Source organism: Caenorhabditis elegans, chromosome V (assembly GCF_000002985.6).
Source record: "Caenorhabditis elegans chromosome V".
Lineage (NCBI taxonomy): Eukaryota > Metazoa > Nematoda > Chromadorea > Rhabditida > Rhabditidae > Caenorhabditis > Caenorhabditis elegans.
In genome coordinates, this window is record NC_003283.11 from 844,232 (window position 1) to 864,034 (window position 19,803).

At 36.9% G+C, this 19,803-nt stretch overlaps 5 protein-coding genes, 3 non-coding genes and 1 pseudogene across 15 annotated transcripts; 7 read left to right on the top strand and 2 right to left on the bottom strand.

Annotated features, from left to right (window-relative positions):
* The first annotated feature begins 454 nt into the window (after positions 1-454).
* On the top strand, positions 455-1,090 carry K09C6.6 (annotated as a pseudogene). Its single transcript has 2 exons — positions 455-917; positions 970-1,090. Coding segments are annotated over exons 1-2 (584 nt in total).
* K09C6.11 lies at positions 567-657 on the bottom strand. The gene has a single exon (NR_068580.1). It is a non-coding gene; the product is annotated as an Unclassified non-coding RNA K09C6.11 (non-coding RNA).
* A 2,499-nt stretch (positions 1,091-3,589) lies between the features above and the next one.
* Positions 3,590-4,627, top strand: srbc-13 (Serpentine Receptor, class BC (Class B-like); the record flags this gene model as incomplete). Its single annotated transcript, NM_070939.2, has 5 exons — positions 3,590-3,796; positions 3,892-4,098; positions 4,146-4,244; positions 4,323-4,427; positions 4,475-4,627. The coding sequence occupies 5 exons, from the start codon at positions 3,590-3,592 to the stop codon at positions 4,625-4,627; spliced, it is 771 nt and encodes a 256-aa protein (NP_503340.2).
* Positions 4,628-5,580: 953 nt separating this feature from the next.
* srbc-12 (Serpentine Receptor, class BC (Class B-like)) lies at positions 5,581-7,101 on the top strand (the record flags this gene model as incomplete). Of its 2 annotated transcripts, NM_070940.2 has the most annotated exons (6): positions 5,581-5,675; positions 5,877-6,096; positions 6,372-6,578; positions 6,637-6,735; positions 6,787-6,891; positions 6,946-7,101. In NM_070940.2, the coding sequence occupies 6 exons, from the start codon at positions 5,581-5,583 to the stop codon at positions 7,099-7,101; spliced, it is 882 nt and encodes a 293-aa protein (NP_503341.2). The 2 variants fall into 2 exon arrangements, with proteins under 2 accessions (NP_503341.2, NP_001300146.1); NM_001313217.1 differs by lacking the exon at positions 5,581-5,675 and having other exon boundaries at positions 5,890-6,096.
* Positions 7,102-8,252: 1,151 nt separating this feature from the next.
* Positions 8,253-9,010, top strand: K09C6.3 (the record flags this gene model as incomplete). Of its 2 annotated transcripts, NM_070941.4 has the most annotated exons (3): positions 8,253-8,363; positions 8,573-8,699; positions 8,829-9,010. In NM_070941.4, the coding sequence occupies 3 exons, from the start codon at positions 8,256-8,258 to the stop codon at positions 8,876-8,878; spliced, it is 285 nt and encodes a 94-aa protein (NP_503342.2). The 2 variants fall into 2 exon arrangements, with proteins under 2 accessions (NP_503342.2, NP_001300145.1); NM_001313216.3 differs by lacking the exon at positions 8,253-8,363 and having other exon boundaries at positions 8,582-8,699; positions 8,829-8,878.
* Positions 9,011-9,204: 194 nt separating this feature from the next.
* K09C6.9 (DUF19 domain-containing protein) lies at positions 9,205-10,835 on the bottom strand. The gene is made up of 5 exons (NM_070942.8): positions 10,699-10,835; positions 10,154-10,214; positions 10,037-10,105; positions 9,399-9,628; positions 9,205-9,351 (listed from the first exon to the last, which is right to left on the bottom strand). The coding sequence occupies exons 1-5, from the start codon at positions 10,831-10,833 to the stop codon at positions 9,259-9,261; spliced, it is 588 nt and encodes a 195-aa protein (NP_503343.4). The 5' UTR covers positions 10,834-10,835; the 3' UTR covers positions 9,205-9,258.
* Positions 10,836-12,617: 1,782 nt separating this feature from the next.
* On the top strand, positions 12,618-17,830 carry K09C6.2 (Protein kinase domain-containing protein; the record flags this gene model as incomplete). 5 transcript variants are annotated; one of them, NR_132486.1, is made up of 15 exons in its annotated part: positions 12,618-12,683; positions 12,735-13,054; positions 13,188-13,645; positions 14,032-14,285; positions 14,984-15,093; positions 15,141-15,269; positions 15,321-15,415; positions 15,463-15,531; positions 15,576-15,737; positions 16,074-16,188; positions 16,234-16,324; positions 16,372-16,470; positions 16,519-17,057; positions 17,239-17,566; positions 17,614-17,828. NR_132486.1 is itself a non-coding variant. In NM_070943.4 (11 exons), the coding sequence occupies 11 exons, from the start codon at positions 15,008-15,010 to the stop codon at positions 17,826-17,828; spliced, it is 1,905 nt and encodes a 634-aa protein (NP_503344.2). The 5 variants fall into 5 exon arrangements, 1 of the variants encoding a protein (NP_503344.2); NR_132487.1 differs by having other exon boundaries at positions 14,984-15,070; NR_132488.1 differs by having other exon boundaries at positions 14,032-14,097; positions 14,984-15,070.
* K09C6.t1 lies at positions 13,094-13,165 on the top strand. Its single transcript has one exon. It is a non-coding gene; the product is annotated as a tRNA-Ala (tRNA).
* On the top strand, positions 14,860-14,961 carry K09C6.12. Its single transcript, NR_131676.1, has one exon. It is a non-coding gene; the product is annotated as a small nuclear RNA K09C6.12 (small nuclear RNA).
* Positions 17,831-19,803: the final 1,973 nt, after the last annotated feature.

Genomic DNA, 19,803 nt, shown 5'->3' on the forward strand with positions numbered 1-19,803 from the left:
TAATTTTAGTTTCAAAATATCTGCTGCGTTTTTGAAATTTCAAAAAGTTCTAATAGTAAGCAGACATTTTGTGAGCCTGTTGGCCACAAAATATCGGCTCTTCTCGGCGCTTTTTCTTAAAACTGGCGTAGCAGCGGATACGGGCGCGGAGATGTCCGCTGGCAGCCGACATTTCACAGGCGCCATCTAAACCATTGATTACCTGGCAACGTTCCTGGATGCAAGAAGTAATTCATCTTGTGAATAGAATTGGGAAATAATTGATTTGAACTTTATTTCTTTTTGGAAGTTTTTTTTTCTCACGGGAATTATTTATTCTTTATGTAAATTAGAAAGTCAAGTGGAAAATCAAAAGATAAAAATTGTTAAATAGGAAAACACGTCAGCAAATTTGAAAGCTCTGATATTTGGTAAGTCCAATCGCGCTGACAATATAAATTTTCTATTCTTTCAGGCAGTATTTTTCCCTACTCAATTCCGTAAAACCGAGCAAAGTTGCTTTTCTGAAATCGTGTTAGCTGTTGCAATATTACACGGAATTTTCGACGCAATTTTATCATTTGCCCTATCCCCGCCAGTTCGAATGCCAAATTGCGGAACTAGTGGTTGCTTTGTCAATGATCAATTCCGATATTATTGGGGAATTTCCAACATGGTTCTGGGCTTCGTTGTGATCCTGCTTTCCGTCAGCTTCTTCTTCAAAATCAAGGCTGTAAAAAGGAAGACGCCAAATATGGGAAATTCGAAGCTTCAGCAACATAAATTCCAGCAGGCTAATAGAACTTCGACTGGAATTCTCGTGTCCTCTATGCTTCTCCTCACGACGCCAAGCGTGTGTGTTGGGCTCGTTGAGCTTATGGGCTACTCCATATTCAGACTAGTTGGGCCATTTTATTCAGCGAGCTTGATGTCTAGTGGTGAGTTTTTTGTAGCTGCTACTGATGAATTTTTCTAAACTTCGAGCTTCAGGGATTTGCAACGGTATTAAATTTATCGGGTGTAATGGAGATGCCAGGCAATTACTCGGAAGGAAATCTCAGCAAATGCTAACTCACACGATGTCGGTTGCTCCAAAATCGCTCCAATTGCTCCAATTATGCTCCAATTACTCCAATTATTACTACAATTACTCCAATTATTAGATATTGATAATTGTTTTTGAATTTTTATAATAAAAGCACAAACGGCTCCGTATATCATTTGAAAAAAAAGAGGAAAATCAAAAATATTTAATTTTGAGTAAAAGCGGCAACAGTGCAACCTACTCCGCAAATCGCTCCTCCTGGAGCGCGGACGGGGCGCGACTAGATTACGGGTTCGCGCTCCAGTCACACGTTTTTTCGCGCTCCTTCCGCGCCACGTTGGCGCTCTGATCGCGTCCCATAAAATTTCGTAAGAATTTTTCAAATTCGGAATGCGCGCGGAGCAAACGCGATTGAAGCGCGGATGTGGCGCGTAAGGAGCGCGAAAAAAAGGGTGACTGGAGCGCGAACCCGTGATCTAGTCGCGCCCCGTCCGCGCTCCAGGACGAGAGATTTGCCGAGTAGGGCGCCCTGCCACATAGAGGGATTGTCACAGTTTGACCTGCAAAAATTTGGCTGGAAGTTCGGATTTTTTGAAAAAAAAAACTTTTGCGTTGTAATACAATTTTTTTCAAAAAAAAATTCGGGAAGAAATTAAAATTTACTAAGAATGTTTTGGCGGGAATTCACATTTTTCGAGAAAAAGATTTTTGGCGGAAAATTCAAATATTCTGAGGAAAAAAATTTTTGGCGGAAAATTCAGATTTTCATAAAATAGATTTTGGCTTTAAAAAACCCAAACATTCTGCATTACAATTGGCGGACAATTCAAATTATCCGAGAAAACATTTTTGGTCCAGAAATTCAAATTGTCTTTCAAAACATTTCGGCTGGAAGTTTCTTTTTTTCTGAAACAATTTTTTGTGGCGGATTCAATTTTTTACAGAAAACCTTTTGGCGAGAATTCAAATTTTCTGAGAAAAAAAACAATTTGGCGGGCAATTAAAATTTGCTGAGAATTTTTTTGGCGGGGATTCAAACGTTTAGAGCAAGATTCTGGAGGGAAATTTGAATTATATGCAAAAACAATTTGCCGGGAAATTCATTTTTTTGACCCAAACTTTTGGCGAGAAATTCGAATTACTTATTTGCGAATATTGCAATAAAGCTGACAGACACCCATTATAAAGTTCTGCTGAACAGAAAAAAAGGACTTCAGATGTTCTAAAAGTTTATATTATGAACACGAGGTCGCGTGAAAAACAACAGCTATCATTTGCCCTGATTTTTATTATAGTTCTTGGAAACCAAACCAGCCATGAAAATGCATTTGATTTACCCAGCTGATTGTAGAAATCACCCTAATTGGTTGCAGGGCAGTGTGTTTTTCTGATGAACTCCGCGCAATTTGTCATATAAAAAGCTACCCGAATCTGTAGTTTTTTTTTTCATATTCACACCATGTCTCACATCTCAACAATAGTCTCATCAATTGGTGTAGTCTCATCTATTGTTTCATTCTCTGCAAATACTTATATGCTTGTTAAAGCAGAAAGGTAAGATTTGCTATCCGAAAATCGAGAGATTTTTGAACATTCAAAAACAACATTATTAAAGGTGGAGTAGCGTCAGTGGGGAAATTGCTTTAAAACATGCCTATGGTACCACAATGACCAAATATCATAGTTAAAAAATTTTAAAAAATTTTCTAAATTTTATATGATTTTTTGAAAATTGAAAAATTCTCGAATTGCATCAAATTCCTATCTGAATGACCGCCAATAGTTCGATGTTCGATGGAGTACGCTTGCATTATTTTAATTTTTATTTATTAATTTTTCTTATTTTTGATTGATTTTTCATGTTTTTTTGAGTGATTTTACTGGAAATTTAATGAAAAATTCAAGGTAAATGTAAATGTTTTATTAAAAAGCGGGTGCTAAAGCCTAAATCTTTGAAATAGATTATTTCAGGCTCAACGTCGTTGAAAAACGTGCTATATCTGTTTTCAATTTATTTTAGTGAACAATCCACCTTTAAGTTCGGAAGGCAATTGTTTTCCGCAAATTTTTTTTTGTCGACAAATTCGGCAAATCGACAATTGCCGGTCTGCCAATTTTTCAGAAATTTTAATTTTTAAAATTACCGATTTGCCGCTTGCCAAGCATCAATTTGCCGGACGCTTTTAGAGGGATTTTTTGAATGACGGAAACACTTAAAACTGTGTTTGAATTTTTTTTCCCCGCTTTCTTTAGATATTTTCATAGAATTTTCTTACTTTTCAAAATAGATGTAGGAACATTAATACGATGCGTACGATTTTGCCGATCAAAATTGAAATGTTGAAATTTCCCAGAAATGAATGTGCAAACCATAATGACGAAATTCGGAAATCGGCAATTTGCCGGAAAAAAAATTTCTATTTTTTTTAACAAAAAGAAACACCAATCTTTTTTTTGATTTTTCGGTTTTTTTTGCCGAGCCGAAAAATCTGAAAATGAAATTTTTCCGTTTTTCGGTTTCTTGTAGAAAAACCAAACGCGCACATTTTCAGGCGGAAAAACGACATGACCTTATTTTATTTCCGCTTTTTGTTAGATGTTATCCTAAGTGTATTGGTTGCTGTGTTCCTCATCTGTGGGATTTTCTATTCACTTTTTCCTGAACCACTTCCACTACTTCAAACCTTAATATTCTACTTATCGCTTCCAGCTTCTAATATTTACGCAGTTAGATCAATCCTAATCCTATTCATTTCAGTGGAACGGGTCATTGTAAGTGATTTTTTTGTATTTTCAATTCGCTGAGTATGTATTGTGTCCAGTGAGATGTCGCCTGCAATATATCATTTTTCTCATTAAAATTCCAGGCTGTGTATTTCCCGATATTTTTCTACAAATTTCATACGTTTTGCCCGCGATTTGTCATAATTATAGTAGCCATTATCTATGGGCTCACCGAGGACATTGTGCTCTATGTATTTTGCGATTTTCAACTCACTATTCCAGAAAATTGTACAGCTCTGGGATGTGCTATAAATTCATGTTTCTATCGGTATTGGACCACTCATAAATCGGTACGTTAAAATTTTAACATTTTCAGTACATTTTTGAAAATTTTCAGATAGTTTTCGCATTGATATTTTTGTTTGCATTTTTCTTGTGCTCAAAATTGTTCATGCTCAATAAATCAGAGAAAAAAGAGAGGAACGAGCAACCCAGGGTTAGTTTTATTTTTATAATTTTTGTGGCCTATTGAATTATCGATTTTTTATCGAGTTTTTATAGATTTGTTTTGCAGATAAACCGTCTTGCAATGATAGATGCAGCCAATGTGCTCTTATCCGAGTTTCTTCCAATATTCGCTGCCAATCAGTTGGCTCAGGCAGGATTTTTCAATTTTCAAGTAAGTCGAAGCCCGATAAGATAATTTGATTGTTAGCTTAACTTCAGACCCTTGGCTCATATGAAGTAGTGGCAAAAAAGTTTGGATGTGCCGTGGAAGCCATGTTGGTTTTATACATTTTGAGCTACAAACGTCAGAGCAAGGACGCGATCGATTCAAAGTTTCCAGTCACAAAATCTACTTTTATTACTGTAACTTGAATTCTGATTGCAATTTTTTTAAAATTAAACACCTGTAAATAAATTTTCTACTCTTTGAGGAAACGAAATCAAGGGGCAGAATATGCTCGGTCAATATTGAAGAAATCAATTTGCTTAGTTTCGAGAAAATTCAGTTTTTTTCCGGATTTTAGCGATTATGTGCTGTGTGATATTTGTTTTTGATTTTTCAGAAATTTCCTGAGAACTTTTGGTTTTTTTTTCAATTTTTTTCAAAATGTCGAAATTGTTTCGAACTTTCAAATTACTAATAGACAAAACATTTTTAATTCAGTAGTATTACAGCAACCCTACAGTACCTCGACAATATTCCCACACCGATCATAACTCACAACATCTCCATTTTGCCAAAACTCGGGTTGCTCTAAAACTACAGTAACCCTTCATTACAGTACCCTCCAGTACCTCGATAGGTTCTTCTAACATTGTGCTCGATTTTAGATGAGTCCATTATGTCACTTTTTCAAACACACGTTTTCATATCTGAATCGTTTTTCAATTGGTTGTACCCTGCAAATATATAATTCCTAAAAATAACTTCTCAGACATTGGTGTCTTGTGACACAAACAAGAAAACATGAACAGATCGAAAAGAGGTATGTGATCAATTTAGGTATTACTCATAGTCAGCAAGTTTTATAGAACAATTTTACTTTTATTTGGTTCTGCTGTAATTCCAGTTCTTGTAGGTCAAATTGAGAACTAAGTGCAAAATTTTACCCCGTCAGAAACCACCGAGAATTTAAGTTTTTTTTTTGGAAATCAAGCATTGAAAATAGATTAAATCATGCAAATGCAATAAAACCATTCAATTTATTGCTAGCGACCACCTCGTGGTGTTGCTTTGTTTTTCTAAATGCTCTGTTGTAAACAATATCACCCAGATTTGTCATATAAAAAGTAACCGCATTCTGTAGCTTTTCCATATTCACAACATGCTCCATATAACAGTGATCATTTCATTAATTGGCATAGCCTCATCTATGGTTTCATGTTCTGTAAATACTTATATGCTTGTGACAGTAGAAAGGTAGGCACTTTTAGCTAGGGTAACCATGCCTGCCTTTTGTTAAAACGCATGTGAACTTTTGAATTATTTTTTTGACCAAAATTGATTGAAAATTAGTAATCTGTAAATTCATGACAATATTGAAAAGGCAGGCGCTGGGCTTTGAATCCGCGCCTGCTTTCTATGACAAGTTCCTTTTTTAATGTAAAATGAATATTGCAGACGGAAAAAGGACATGGTTCTGTTTTATTTTCGTTTTCTGCTGGATGGTATAATAAGTATATTGATCGCTGCGTTTCTATCCTGTGGGATTTCATATTCCATGTTTCCTGAACAATTTTCACAAACGCAAAATTTAATATTCTATTTATCGCTTCCCGCATCTAATTTTTCCGCGATTAGATCAATTGTGGCACTGTTCATTTCGGTGGAACGAGTCGTGGTGAGTGATGGTTGTCCAGTGAGATGTCGGCTGCAGAAGTTACTAGACCCTTTGATATATTGGGTTTTTGATAGGTCTGGCAACAGTGATCCGGTACCCGGACAACCGCTTTCAAAATTAGGCCTCGGCCATCGGCCATCACACATCCCGACATTTTTCGGGGGGTCCCACTTAAACATAAACATTATCACAGAAATCTGGAAAATGTCGGGATATACGCAACCTATTGTCTATTTTTCCAGCCCTAAATTTTTGCCGAGAATACCTTTTTTCAGGCGGCCTATTTCCCCATTCAATACCACAATTATCATCAATCTTTTCCGAAAATTCCTATAATGATAACAGCTATTATCTATGGCTTCAACGAGGATATAGTGCTCTATGTGTTTTGTGATTTTCAACTAAATATTCCCAAAAATTGTACAGCGTTGGGATGTGCCATCAATGAGTGCTTTTATCAATATTGGACCACTCACAAATCGGTTAGATTTGAATTTTTAAAAAATCATTTTTAGTTAAACTGAAACAGATAGTTTTCAGATAGTTTTTGCGTTGATATTTCTGTCTTCTTTAGCTTTGTGCTTTCAACTATTCATGCTCAACAAACGTGAAAAGAAAGGGAAAAATGAGCTAACCAAGGTACGATGCTTGACCCCCGACCCAGCTTAAGCTAACTCCGCGCTGTTTCAGTTAAACCGTCTTGCTCTCATCGATGGTGTCAGGGTGCTTTTAGCTGATTTTCTCCCGAATCTTGTTGCCAATCAGTTGTCTCGGGGAGGATTTTCCATTTTTCAGGTAATTCTAGCCGGCCTAGTTCTATATAGGTCGGATCTAAATTCTAATCTGCAGAGCCTTGGCCCATATGAAGTGGTGGCAAAAAAATTTGGATGTGCCACGGAGGCCATTCTAGTGCTGTACACCTTGCGGCATAGAACACATCGAGTCAACGACATAAGTGATTCAAAACTGGCAAGCGGAAAATCTAATTTCATTTTTGTAAAATAAAATTTATGTATATAAATAAAGCTATATAAAAATAAAGCTATATATAAATAAAGCTATATAGTCTATGTGCTTTTTGTAGTCTGTGAAGTTTTGGAGCGCTCTAGTTTGAAAATCATGTATCACATGTGTTGTGAACTACAAATCGCATAAGCGAATTACTGTTAATCCGAACAAATTCTAATTTGTGGTGGATTATGTCGTAGATAATATGTTCAAGGAGCACCAATTTGGTTTATCCTGTAATCAAAAATATGGGGTGTTTGATGAGATTTGCGATGGGTTCATTTTTCTTAGAAGTGACCAAATAGCACACTTTTTTTTAAATTGTGATATATTTGAAATTTTGAAATTTTATTTTGTTGAAAATCTTAAACATAATCATCATTTATATATCCAAAACATTTTTGAAGAAAATAGAAATCTTTTCTGGAATAACGAAAATTGTATGTTAGAAAAATTTTGGCCGTAAGTCTAAAAATTTTAGGGGGAAATTCAAAATATTGGCTGGAAAATAAAATTTTTCAGATAATTTTTGGCGCATCATTCTTTTTTTTTGATAAAAAGAAATGTTGTTATTCATAATTTGTTGAAAAAAAATTTGGCTAAAAATTCAAATTTTCTGAGAAAACTTTTGGCGGCGAATTCAAGTTTTCAAATAAAGCATTTTGGCTGAATATTCAAATTTCGGCGGGAAATTCATATTTTCTGAAAAAAAAATTTAGCGACAGACACTCATTTTCTAAGCAAAGTTTTACAAGGAAATTCTAATTTTCTTAGAAAAACATTGCTGAAAATTCAAATTTTCTATAAAAATTTCATGCATACCCCAGATTCCTATGCATCATTGCGACATGGTGCATCAGCATCATTTTCACTTATGTAATGATGGGACGAAAAAAAATCATTTGAATCATAATTATCAACTTCCGCCTTTACTTTTTCTAATCATGCCGAGTGTTGTCTTTTTTGTTCTCCTAAATCTAATCTCGTATCCCCCAGTCTAAAAGATTATATTTTTAAAACCCAAACAACAGTTTTATCCAACTGCCATCCGCTTTTCATCTACATTTATTTCTACACTTTTCATATTTTAACACAATTTGGCTTCTTCTATTTTTGTTCTAACGGAGCTTCAAAATTTTTATTTGTTAAGTATGAATTTCAAATCATCTGGCGCCTGGCTTCTAGTGCTCTTTCTCGGGTTTGTGTTTACTCAGCCATTGTTTAAGGTTGAGAGGCAGTTGCTTCGAAATCCATACGAAGTGAGTCTTGATTTTCCGTGTACCTGCCCCAAAAATATTTTACAATACATTTTCCATTCGTTTTTTTTGAATTGATTGACAGTTTAAGGCTCAGAAAAACACTAATCCTAGGCCTAAAATGGACAAAAAATTTTAAAAATTGCAAACATTTTTGTGGACAGGTCTACTACACAATTATTAATTTCTCTCTGAAATTACATAAATTTCAGTTCAAAATCATGAATAACGGATCTCCATCGCTGAGTCTCGTCGGCACCAATTCTCGCTTTACAGAGCATTACTTGAAACGAGCTCACAAGAAAAAAGAGCCTCGGCGGGTTTTTACAAGAATGAAAGGTATCGTGAGTAGTTTTAGAACTCTAACACGACCAAGCTTAGGTTTTTAACAACTTTCTGTAAAAATTTCGGCAAACCGCCAAAGCTCAGAAAATTGGTAATTTTTAAATATTGTTAATTAACTTTCAGATGTCGACGACAAACTTCATCGCTTCTACAATAGATTTACCTATGGTTGAATTCAAAATAAACTTTTTTTCAAATTCAGTTTTCAATTTTTTGAAAAAAAAAATTTAATTCAAAACTCATGAAGTTCATTAAAAAAGACAGCATCACTTTTCAACAAAAATACGAAAATTAAAATAAAACTGTTCGATTTTTCGATTTTTTTTTTGTAAATTAGCAAATTAATTAATCACCACCCTTTTTGCACACTAGATAAAAGTTGAATTTCTTCCTGAAAAAAAATCTTGCGGCGGCTAGGCACATAGGCAGGCAGGTGTAACCGAAGTCTCGTTTACCAACCACTGGAACCCATAAAAATCAAAACGAAACAGATCTTGCAAAGGGTTCAATATGAACTACATTTTTATTCATTCTCCAAAAAGTATTATAATTTTCACTTCTCAATACTGTAGCACTTATATGCCTTGGCATCGGCGACCTTTGGCACATAAGTCTTGCAGCAATTCCACTCTTTTGCGTTCATTTTCTGAAAAGATTTATGTAGGTTATTTGAAACTGTGAATAAATTCTCACCTTAGCCAACCCAGTGCACACTTTATTGACAAACTGTTTAGTGACCATTGCAATACAATTTGTGTATACTTTGTTCATACAGGCGGTCTGTTTGGCATTGCCTGTTTGCTTATTGTTAGCCTTGCAGGTGTCCAAGGTGGATAGGGCTTTGTTGATAACTGGTTTGCAAAGGTTTATGAATGGTGTGGCAAGCTTTGAGACAAGATCCGAGAGGTTTGTGCAGCCGTTGACTGGAAAAAAAGCGCGAAAATTGAAGGCTGGAATTTTGAAAAAGCAGCCAACAACTCACGGGTGCGACAGTTCAGTTAGGCATCGTAACTTAGTTAGAAACTATGGCCCCCGTGGTGTCCGCTGCTTAAAGTGAGTTAATTTTGATGCATTGGTTTCTATTTCACGCGAAGTTTGGTTTGAGGCACGCAGGAGATTTTTTTAAAATCAGCTAATACGGCCTGCTAGACGTCGGCTGCTGTAGTTAACACGACTGCCAGCAGCCGACAGAAACGGGGCTACTGCAGCTGCCACAGCCGGCATTTCACTCTAGTGAGCAGTGAGGTGTCGGTTGCTGCGTCACATAGCGGCCAAATTCCACTGAGGAGTTGACCCGCGAGGCGTCGGCTGCTGCTTTAAGAAAAACTTACACCCGCTGTACAGATTCATTGCAGCGATCGCCTTGTTCATACTGTTGTTGATCACACATGTCTTGGCTTCTGGAAATTTTTTATACAAATTGCGAGTTCCATAAGTGATAAACTAACTGGACACAAGCTCCGGATCTTTTGGGTCATTGTAGAAATGAGTATCGGCGCATGCGAGAATCTGGAAAAATTTGGGGGTAGTTTGTAGATCTCTAGTAGCATTAGGAAAAGTTTCTGCCAAACTTTTGTGCAACTTTCTACCAGAAGTTTGTCACTAGATGGACTGCGTTCATTCAATAAGTTAATATGAATAAGCAGTCAACATGGGAGGCACAGGTAGGCAGGCAGGCAAGATAAGACGTGCCTACCCATGATCTACGTAGATCTACAAAAAATCCGGGAGTTGAGACGATGAGTTCTCAACTGATTAAGAACCTACTGACGTCGCATTTTCAAATTTAAAAAAAAAAAAAATTTAATTTCCGCATTTTTTGAAAATCAAACCGTGATGGGACAGCCTGACATCACGTGCCTACCTACATGCCTTGCAACCTTTGTTATAACCGATTTCACAGTACCGTATCCTAGCGAGCTTACAGTACTATCATTTACAGTAATCAAGATCAAAATTTGCGCGTAAGCTCCGCTGTTTTGTGTGCACTCACCGGTTCCATCTCCTTGGCCGTGTAGAACGTCACCCCTAAATTTACAGCCTTCTGACAGACGGCTGCTCTGTTGTTGGCCAGAGCGCATCCCAGAATAGCGAAGACTGTTGTAGTGAGTACCAATAAACGTGGCATTTTTGACCCTATACCTTTGACATATGAATCGAAAGGCTTTTTATAGTGGGCTCATTATGAAGGGATTACGTTTTTTTTTTCTGTTCAATAGAAAAAATGTGAACTAGTGGGTGTAAAAGATCATCTGCCGCTCAAAAAGGTCAAATTTCTAAAACAAGTTCAATCATCAGAAATTTTGAACTGATGACTAAAATTTTAATAGTTTTAGTATTTTAGAAAATATGACTGAAAGCTCATAACTTGACTATCATTCTGCTATATTTGTTAAAAAAATTCCAGAAATTTGTAGTTTTTGTAGGCCGGGGATACTGTAGTTTATTGGTCGATCGACCAATCACCACACATATTTTAATCCGCTTTTACAAAGTTTGGTTTCCAATTTTTTGTTAGATTTCTGATCATCAACTAACTACAGTATAAATATACATCGTTTGAACTTGAGATTGGAAATTTAGATTTTTTTAGAATCTACTCTATCATTTTTGCTCTGGGCTCCGGAGAGCAAAGGCTATCTAAAATTTGCGGCAACCATCTTCCGTAAATTTCTATAAAAATCGTGGACAGTAGGGTTCCTTGCCATTTTTAAGCGATTGTCATCAGCAATTTTCAATGAAAAACATCAGAAGCAGACGGAATTCAAAAATTCAGGGAGTTATGGAAATTGTACGCACAGTACTTGCTCCTTTTTTTGAATTGCAAAGTTAAGAAAATGCAAAACACAGAATGACTTGAGGAACCAGGCAAAAATTAAGGCAGGCAGGCATAGGCTGGAACGATGACGATCGAATTTAAAATTGCTCTCTCCGTCTTTTTTCGCCGTTAGTCAGCTCCGATCTACAGTAACCCTACAGTACTCACATAGTACTAATGAATCTATAAAGATTTAATTTTTCAAATTTGATGATTAAGAGTTTTGTACTAATTGGCAGAAAGCAGTCTCCGTATACCGAATATAACTGCATAAAATATATTATAATTTTTCTAAAGTTTGAAATTATAATTTTCGATTTTCCATACAAAAAAATTGTAAGGACTGGATCATTTTTTAATTCCCGCAAAAAATAACAACCTAATTTTGAGATTTTTGAGTTTGATGGAGAGAACCAAGTTGCCGGTAGCCGAAAAGTTGCCGAATTTTCGGCAACCAAATGTTGCCGGTTGCCGAAATTTTTCGGGTTCGGCAACTTCGGCAATTGCCGGTTGCCGAAATTTTTAAGGTTCGGCAACTTCGGCAATTGCCGAACTTTTTTTCGGCAACTTCGTCAACTGCCGATATCAATGTCAAACATTTTATAGCTCAGAAAAAAGCATTCAGTGAGCCTAAAAACTTCTTAAATTTCACTGTAAACGAAAAAAAACGACTATACTTTTTGCCAAAACACTCAAATATATAATTCCAACAAAACAAATTTTGAAACCTGGTTGCCGGTAGCCGGAAAGTTGCCGAATTTTCGGCAACCAAATGTTGCCGGTTGCCGAAATTTTTTGGGTTCGGCAACTTCGGCAATTGCCGGTTGCCGAAAATCTCGGTTGCCGCACAGCCCTGCTACACACGTATTTGTGAGAGATCGACATAATTTTTATCCGCTTCCAATGTTTAAAATCCCAATTTTCAAAAAATTTGGTGTATTATTTTGTTCCAATTTTAATAAAATTATTCTCGTTTTCTGAATTGTTTTATTTCTCACGTGACATTCCATTTAATTTCAAAGTTCAATAATTTAAACTTTCACGTCCTTGCCAACACTGCTTTCAGTATAGTTTTAATTTATTTCTCGATTAGAATGGGTTTTCCTTTCGAATATGTGGAACGAGCGATGGCTTATCCAAGTTTTGATAAGAAGACAGTTGTAAGTTTATTGATTTTCTCATTTTAAGAGAGTGTATTGAATATGTTTCAGTCTAAAGCAGCTCTAAATAAAAGAAAAAAGGAAACGGATTTCAAAGGTCCAAAATGTTTGGAATCTGAGAAAGATGAGTTGGATGGTGATCTGCCTGAACTAGTTATTGATGAAAAGGAAAAAGCTTTGCTGAAAGAAATTCAAAAATTCGAATTGGAAGTTAAAAAAGGAACAGCAAATAAATATTCATCATCATCACAGTTTTCTTCTTCAAATTCGGATGCTTGTGATTCAGTTGGTGATACTTCGGATACTGGTGCGGTTGATGCTATGCTCAAGAATGATAAGGATGCTGCTGATATTGCCTGGAAACGGTTCAAGTGGGTATTTATCGACACTGAGAACCAAGCCCATCCGCCGGGGGTATAACTCAGTGGTAGATCGCTCCCTTAGCATGGGAGAGGGCTGGGGTTCAATTCCCCAAACCTCCAAATACAAAATACCAATTTACAGAATAATGCGCCAATGTTGTTGTTCGGGGTCGGACTGTTTTTCGGACAAGGATCTCGACGCAGTATCAGCGTCTTCGTCTTCCCATCTTATTTCCGAAGAGGATGCCGAGATCGGAGAGAAAAAGGAGCCATCATCTGCACCAACTACTGAAGAGACAGGGACGGAGAATGAAGAGGAAGATGATAAAGAGAAGACTGATAAAGAGAAATTAGACGCAGAGGAAGAGAAAGAATTGGCTGAAAAACGTCTTGAAAGAGAGCAAAAACTCTATAAAGATTTGAAATCTTCGTCTGATGACACGTCATCATCTATTGATGATAAAATGAATTTTGACGATGAGATTGAATATTTGGAAGAGATGTTGGATAAAATAGACAAACAGAAAGACAGAAAAGGACCGAAAGATGAAACTGAAGACACTGATGCTACGGGAGATGAAGAGGATAGCATGTTTGAAGGTAATTGAAGGCGGAGTCATGAGCAAGGTCTCACAGCGCGCGAACCTGTTTTTATGAATTAGACTTTTTAGTATGTGCCTTTGAAATTACGGTAGATGCTTTACGTGAAGATAGCATTTTTTAAATTAAAACTTTGCTAATGAAACTTTATATTTTCAGGTGTTTCTATAGATACGATATGTACATGCATTTTCTAAAGTACTCTTAAAGGCGCGTACTCAAACTCCACGTGGTGTCAGAGTGTCCCATGTGATCTACAAAAATGCGGGAAATAAGACGCAGAAATTCCCTTTGAATATATGCAAGGAACGCGCTGAGGCTACTTTGCATAAATAGAAATTCTTGCAACTTATATATTATGGCTAATAATCATTTAATTTTTTCAGAAGTCAAGACGGCGTCCAACAAGTCGGGAGCCGAAAAATCGTCAGCCGAGCAAACAAGCACTGCAGGTGCGGAGACATCTTTGAGTCAATCATACTCTTCAACAACTGATACATCATCTGCAATGCTTGATTCTGAATCAATAATCATTACGTCTTCGGATCCAGATGCAGACAATGCGGATCTTGATTGAAATATTGAAAAGTTCAATTGGGATTCTGATGATCTTTATAAGTCGACTGATACGGATTCTGAAGTCGAGAATTTATTGAATTATTTGAGCGGAGCGATGAGAGAAAAATACTGAAAAAAAATTATTCTTGCGTTTCTTATAGGCGTTTTATACTAGCCAGACGATGAATTCTGTGATTTTTTCACCGATAATACAGTACTCCGGTCTCGACACGATCTTATTTTGATAAAGAACTTGGATGTGTGCCTTAATAACTACAGTACTCCTAGGTGCACACACTATTCTGAGTTTATTAAAATCGTGTCGAGACCGGGTTTGAACTTTTCTTATATTCTTTTTTTATATTTTCACTGAGAATTATTACTTGAAAAGCGAAAAAAAAACCAAGAAAGATTTCAAAATTCAATTTTAAAAAGCTACCGTATATTCTTAAAGGCGCATGCTTATTTTCTTCATGCTAGTTCAAAACGTTTTCAAGTCTACTTTGAAATATTTCGAATAACTCTAAACACTTTAAAGGCTCTTGCAAGAGCCCACTCTTACTGGTATGCAAAACATAGTGGGCAACAGAACCCGCGAGGCGTCTGCCGCCTCTTGTGTCCCCCCTATATAAACGCCTCCTATTGCACCATGTCCTGTTCTTCCGAGAACATATACTAAAATTGGAACAATACAGAGAAGATTAGCATGGCCCCTGCGCAAGGATGACACGCAAATTCGTGAAGCGTTCCAAATTTTTTGTGAAATTTTTCGTGTTTCAGAAATTGAAGACTTTCCAACTTCCTATGCCGCGTTTTCTGAAAAAGACCAAATACGAAATGATGGAAGAACTGGATCCTGATGGTCCCGTAAGTGAAGTTTAGGCAATAATGTTTGTTCTATAAGTAGTTTTTCAAAGTTTTCATCAACTAATTTCAGCCTGAAAGCAGTTCATCGACATCCAATCAATTTTGGCTCGTTCAAAGTATCAGATCGGGTTGTATGCGCTCTGCAAAGCTTGCCAGCCAAAAGAATCCAGAACATTTGCAATTGCAGAAGGATTTAAATGTAATTTCATTTATAGTATCACAGAAAGTAACTAGATAATTTTGTTTCCAGAAACAACGCAAGCTTCTCTTTGATTTGCTCCCAGAGCTCTCGAATCCATCGCATATTGCCCGTCTTGTTGATGTTGGATATGATGACGATTTCAAGTAAATACTTTTTCAGTTGTACGGATCCCTTCAGTTTGGTTTTTCAGATTCCTAATTTTTGAGGATTTCGGAATGGATTTTCTGACGCTTTTTGATGAGTTTGGACCTGTTTTGAAGTGAGTTTCACTGGATATTCGGATGTTTAAGTAGAAACTTTCAGTCCTGCCACACTGTTTCTTATCAGTTATTTCACTTTCAATGCTATCAAGGAACTTCACTCATTCGATATTGTTCATTTGGATATTCGTCCATCTTCATTTAGTGTCAATCAGCATCCATTCAATATTAAGATCACTGATTATTCAAGATGCATGACGAGAAAGTAGGTTTTTGCAAGATTTTTTGCCTGCTTCATCATGCTGCTTTGCCTAACTATGCGCCTACTGAAAGCTTACCCTCTTTGTGCTTACCTGCGTACCTACATCGTACCTACGTGCCTATTTAATACCTACCTACATTCTCACTTATGCGCCTACTTACATGCCTATCTTTTGCATACCGATGATGTGCCAATTGTCTACCTACATACCTGCCTACCTATCTACGGGTTACTGTATTACACACAGATTTTTGGTAATATTTAGTTTGTGGTGAGAGCGGATACTGTACTTATACTTAATGTAAAGCCGTGGCGAGACCCAAACTCTGCTTTTTATAGACCAGAAATGAAAGTTCCTGACGATGCTCGCCCCGACTCGTTTTCTCCGAGAGTTTTCCATCAAAAAGATGCACAATTCGACGAATTTGTGGACTTTGAGGCTTGGGTTTACACGGTAGGAAATCATTGTGAATCTCTGATTGAAACAAAAATATTGTAGATGCTATTTCTGTGTACTGTTGAGAAGCTTCCATGGTTCGGAGATGCGGAGAATATGCTCAGACTGAAGGAAGAATTTTTCAATGATCCATGTGAGAGCTAATGTTTGACAATCTGCCAATAATTGTTCATTTTTCAGTGAATTATCTTTATGATGGTTGTGCGGATTTTGTTCCACTGGTTGCTTGTTTTATCGCCGACAAAAAGTTGACCTATGACACTTTCATGGAGGAAATGAGTGAGTTGGAGATTATAATCTTTTACTATTTAATTTGTTTTGTTCCAGATCTGATATTTTCGGTGGATGTCATGCAATATTCTGACAAAGAACAACCAAGACTTTACACAATGAAAGAACTCGAAGAAGTCAAGAAAACTAGAAGAGCTCCAGATTTCTACACGAATAATGCCATTGATATAGCAGAAAGTCATTGGCATGCAGCTGATGATTCGGATCACGATAATTTGAGGACATCGGATGAGGAGAATGAACAGAAGAGTGAGACGAAGAAGGATTCTTGTGAGAGGTCAAGCGCTGAAGTATCTTCTTCCACCGAACAGACCTCTGCGCCAATGTCAGAAGCTAGTTCATCTGATGGTAGAAAGAAGCCGAAGAACGCTGGAAAATCAGCTGAGAGGAAGGGGAAACCCGCAGAAAAGAATCCGTCGAGTGAAAAGGATGATGATGGGGCAACGGAGCCGATGAGTGGTGTCGAACGACGTTCAACGCCTTCCGATGTTGTGAATGAAAAGGGTCGAGTGAAAGGTGATCCGGAGAAGCAGAAGCAGGATAGAAAGGAAAACAAAACGGAAGAACAGAACAGTGTAAGTATTATGGATTTATCTCGAGACGTAGATAATTTCGCATTTTGAAAGCAAAGTGCATCACGGGTTGACCTACTAAAAATGCGGGAACATTTTCGTCCAGAAAATGTGACGTCAGCAAATTCTCAACTGTTCAAAATCAGTTAGTTTCTGCGTCGCCATAATAATTTCAAATTTTCAGAAAATATCCGCGCCACCGAAGCCGAAGCCGGGAAAAGGAAAAAAGGTCAGCCGCGGACTGATCACACGCGAGTTTTTGCTGGGAATGAGACAAGATCTCACTGGACCACAATCGGCAATGACAGGCTCATATGATTCCACGTCTGCCACTTCGTTATCCACGTGGACTTCTTCTACGTGTGCAACTGATGAAGGAGAAGAGAAGAGAAAGTTTAAGTGGAGTCTGAAGTCAGAAGAGGATTCTGAAGTTGAGTTTTTCGAAGACTTGGATCAAGAGGAAAGGGAGCATTTTAGAAACTATGAGAATCTAGTTGCTCTTTCCATTAAAGGTAATTTCTATTTATTATTGTAATTATTGGTCATACTCTTGTTATAGATGAAGTTGCCCTCTCGTCTGGATCTGAAGTCGAACCACTCTCTGATATTGATTCTGAGGAGAATCTGGCAATTATTGAAAGACTTGAGAAACGAGAGATGGAAATTGGTTGGGAAGTGTCGAGTGAGCGGGAGAAGACAACCGGTGATAGAAGTCCAGATGATCAACTCGATAAATTGGAAGCATACGAGAAGGAAAAGAAAGAGAAAGATTAAAACTTCCACTTGAACTTGATATTACTTGATATTGAAGATTTGAATAAACTGAATGTGTTTCTTGAATTTGTTTTACAAATTCGAATAAATGCGGAAAACTCCAAAAACGTGAAAAAATATGAGTTATTTTCATTGCTGAATCATACTTTGCTCTTTGCTCCGCATTCATATGCTTTACATCATTTTTCATCATTTGTGGAAGTTTCGAGATATCCATTGGAATCGGACGATGATCACCTCGAAAGTTGGGCGGAACTTTTGGAGGAGCATAGAATTTCCTTGGATTTCCTTGGATTAAGCCTTTTCGGCTGTAATTCAAATGCAGTATCCAATTTCTGTGTTTTCAAATTACTCTCTTCTGATGCTCCAGCTACATCCAATGAAAAATCGAATTGCGAAAGATCATAATTCGAATAAACACTTTCATCCTCTTCTTCAAATGCTCCAACTCCGAATTCTTGTACTTTTATACCTTTGCTATTCTTCTTTCCGGATTTCAGAGCCAAAGTTTTTCTACCGTATGACTCATCAAGTACAGTAGTCTGACGGAGACCTTGATCTCCTATTCCATGAGTTCCAGTTAATGGGGTCAGTTGTTTGAAAAAAATATTTTGGTAAAAGTGGAGTATAATTGATGAAAAATGTTTGCTTCATTGGACTAGATTTTCAAAACGAATTTTTTTATTGAAAAAAATCGAATTTTGCAAAAAATAACCATTTTTGCCAACTTTCCTTGCCAACTCGGTAAAACGTTGCAACTTCATAGCGTACGCTTGCAGCTTCTTAGCAATCTTCTGCAACTTAATAAAAACAATTATATGAAGTTGCAAGAAACTGTCATGAAGTTGCAGAAATCTGCAGAGGTTGGCAAAACTTGGCGTGGGGCGCGCAAATGGAAAACAAATTGAAGCGCTCACAGGTATATTGCAGCTTTCTAACATGTTTCTGCAGACTCTTGCAGCTTCTTAACATTAATTTCCGTTGTTTCGATCCCTTGGTCCGTTGCTCTTCGTTCATCATCACTATCCGTTGCGCCAAATCTGCCTCGCGCGTAATAGGATAAAATTAATTGATAAATATGGCAACTGCAAAAAATAGGCTGGGGTACTTTTACTGACATGTTTACAATAGAAAGTATATAGATTCCTGAAATAAAGCTTCCAGTGTTGGTGAAGTTTGAGAACTTTCTTGGATGATCTTTTTCGTGAAGTCCAGTAAACAATAATTGTAAATGAATAAGGTTTAGACTGTCACGAAGCTGCAGTAGTTTGCAATAGGTTATACATAAAACGCTCATACATATTTGCTGAAAATTATTCTGTATAATGGTTTTCTATTCATATGAACTCCAATTTTGGTTAAAAATTTCATTTTCCCGGTAGATAACAAAACAAAATAAATTAACAAACATAACAAATTACAATACATGATTAATATTGTATTGGGTCTCAAAACTTCGAATTCACGGGATTTCCCTTCGTCGTCGCAGAATTTCCTTCAATTTGTTAGCATCCTCAACTTTGGTTTCAGTTGTGATTTTATTTGAATCGGCAGAACCAAACCGATAGATATCCTTCCTTCGGAACAGTAGCAGAATCCACTGCATTCTGAAAGAATTAAAATGTTGAACTATGGAAGAAAGTAAAAATAGTACCTCCAAGCTAGCTTTTTCTGTGAGTGAAACTTTCAGCCGAATTTTCATCCCATTGGAAAAAACCTTCGAAACACCTTTTGTAGTCCATTCAAAAATCAAGTGAAGTGCATCGAACAAATGGGGCTGCGGCCGTTTCTGGATCCCAACGAATAACAGACGATTTTCTTCTTGTGCTTGATCTTTTTGTGCAGAAACCTTTCCAAATTGGAAGTTTTCATTTTTCGATAAATTCCTGCTGATTCTGTTGTAGGTGAAAACTGCAGCAACATAATTGATGCCATCCTCTCTTTCTGAAAATGAGCTCATTGTCAGCATTTCAAC

What these genes read in the sequence shown, in the direction of transcription:
- K09C6.9 (NM_070942.8), bottom strand. Translation starts at nt 10,833, where the DNA reads ATGCCACGTTTATTGGTACTCACTACAACAGTCTTCGCTATTCTGGGA. An exon ending in AATGAATCTGTACAGCGGGT is followed by an intron (nt 9,629 to 10,036) that starts GTAAGTTTTTCT and finishes CTTTTTTTCCAG; the next exon opens with TCAACGGCTGCACAAACCTC. An exon ending in TGTGCACTGGGTTGGCTAAG is followed by an intron (nt 9,352 to 9,398) that starts GTGAGAATTTAT and finishes AAATCTTTTCAG; the next exon opens with AAAATGAACGCAAAAGAGTG.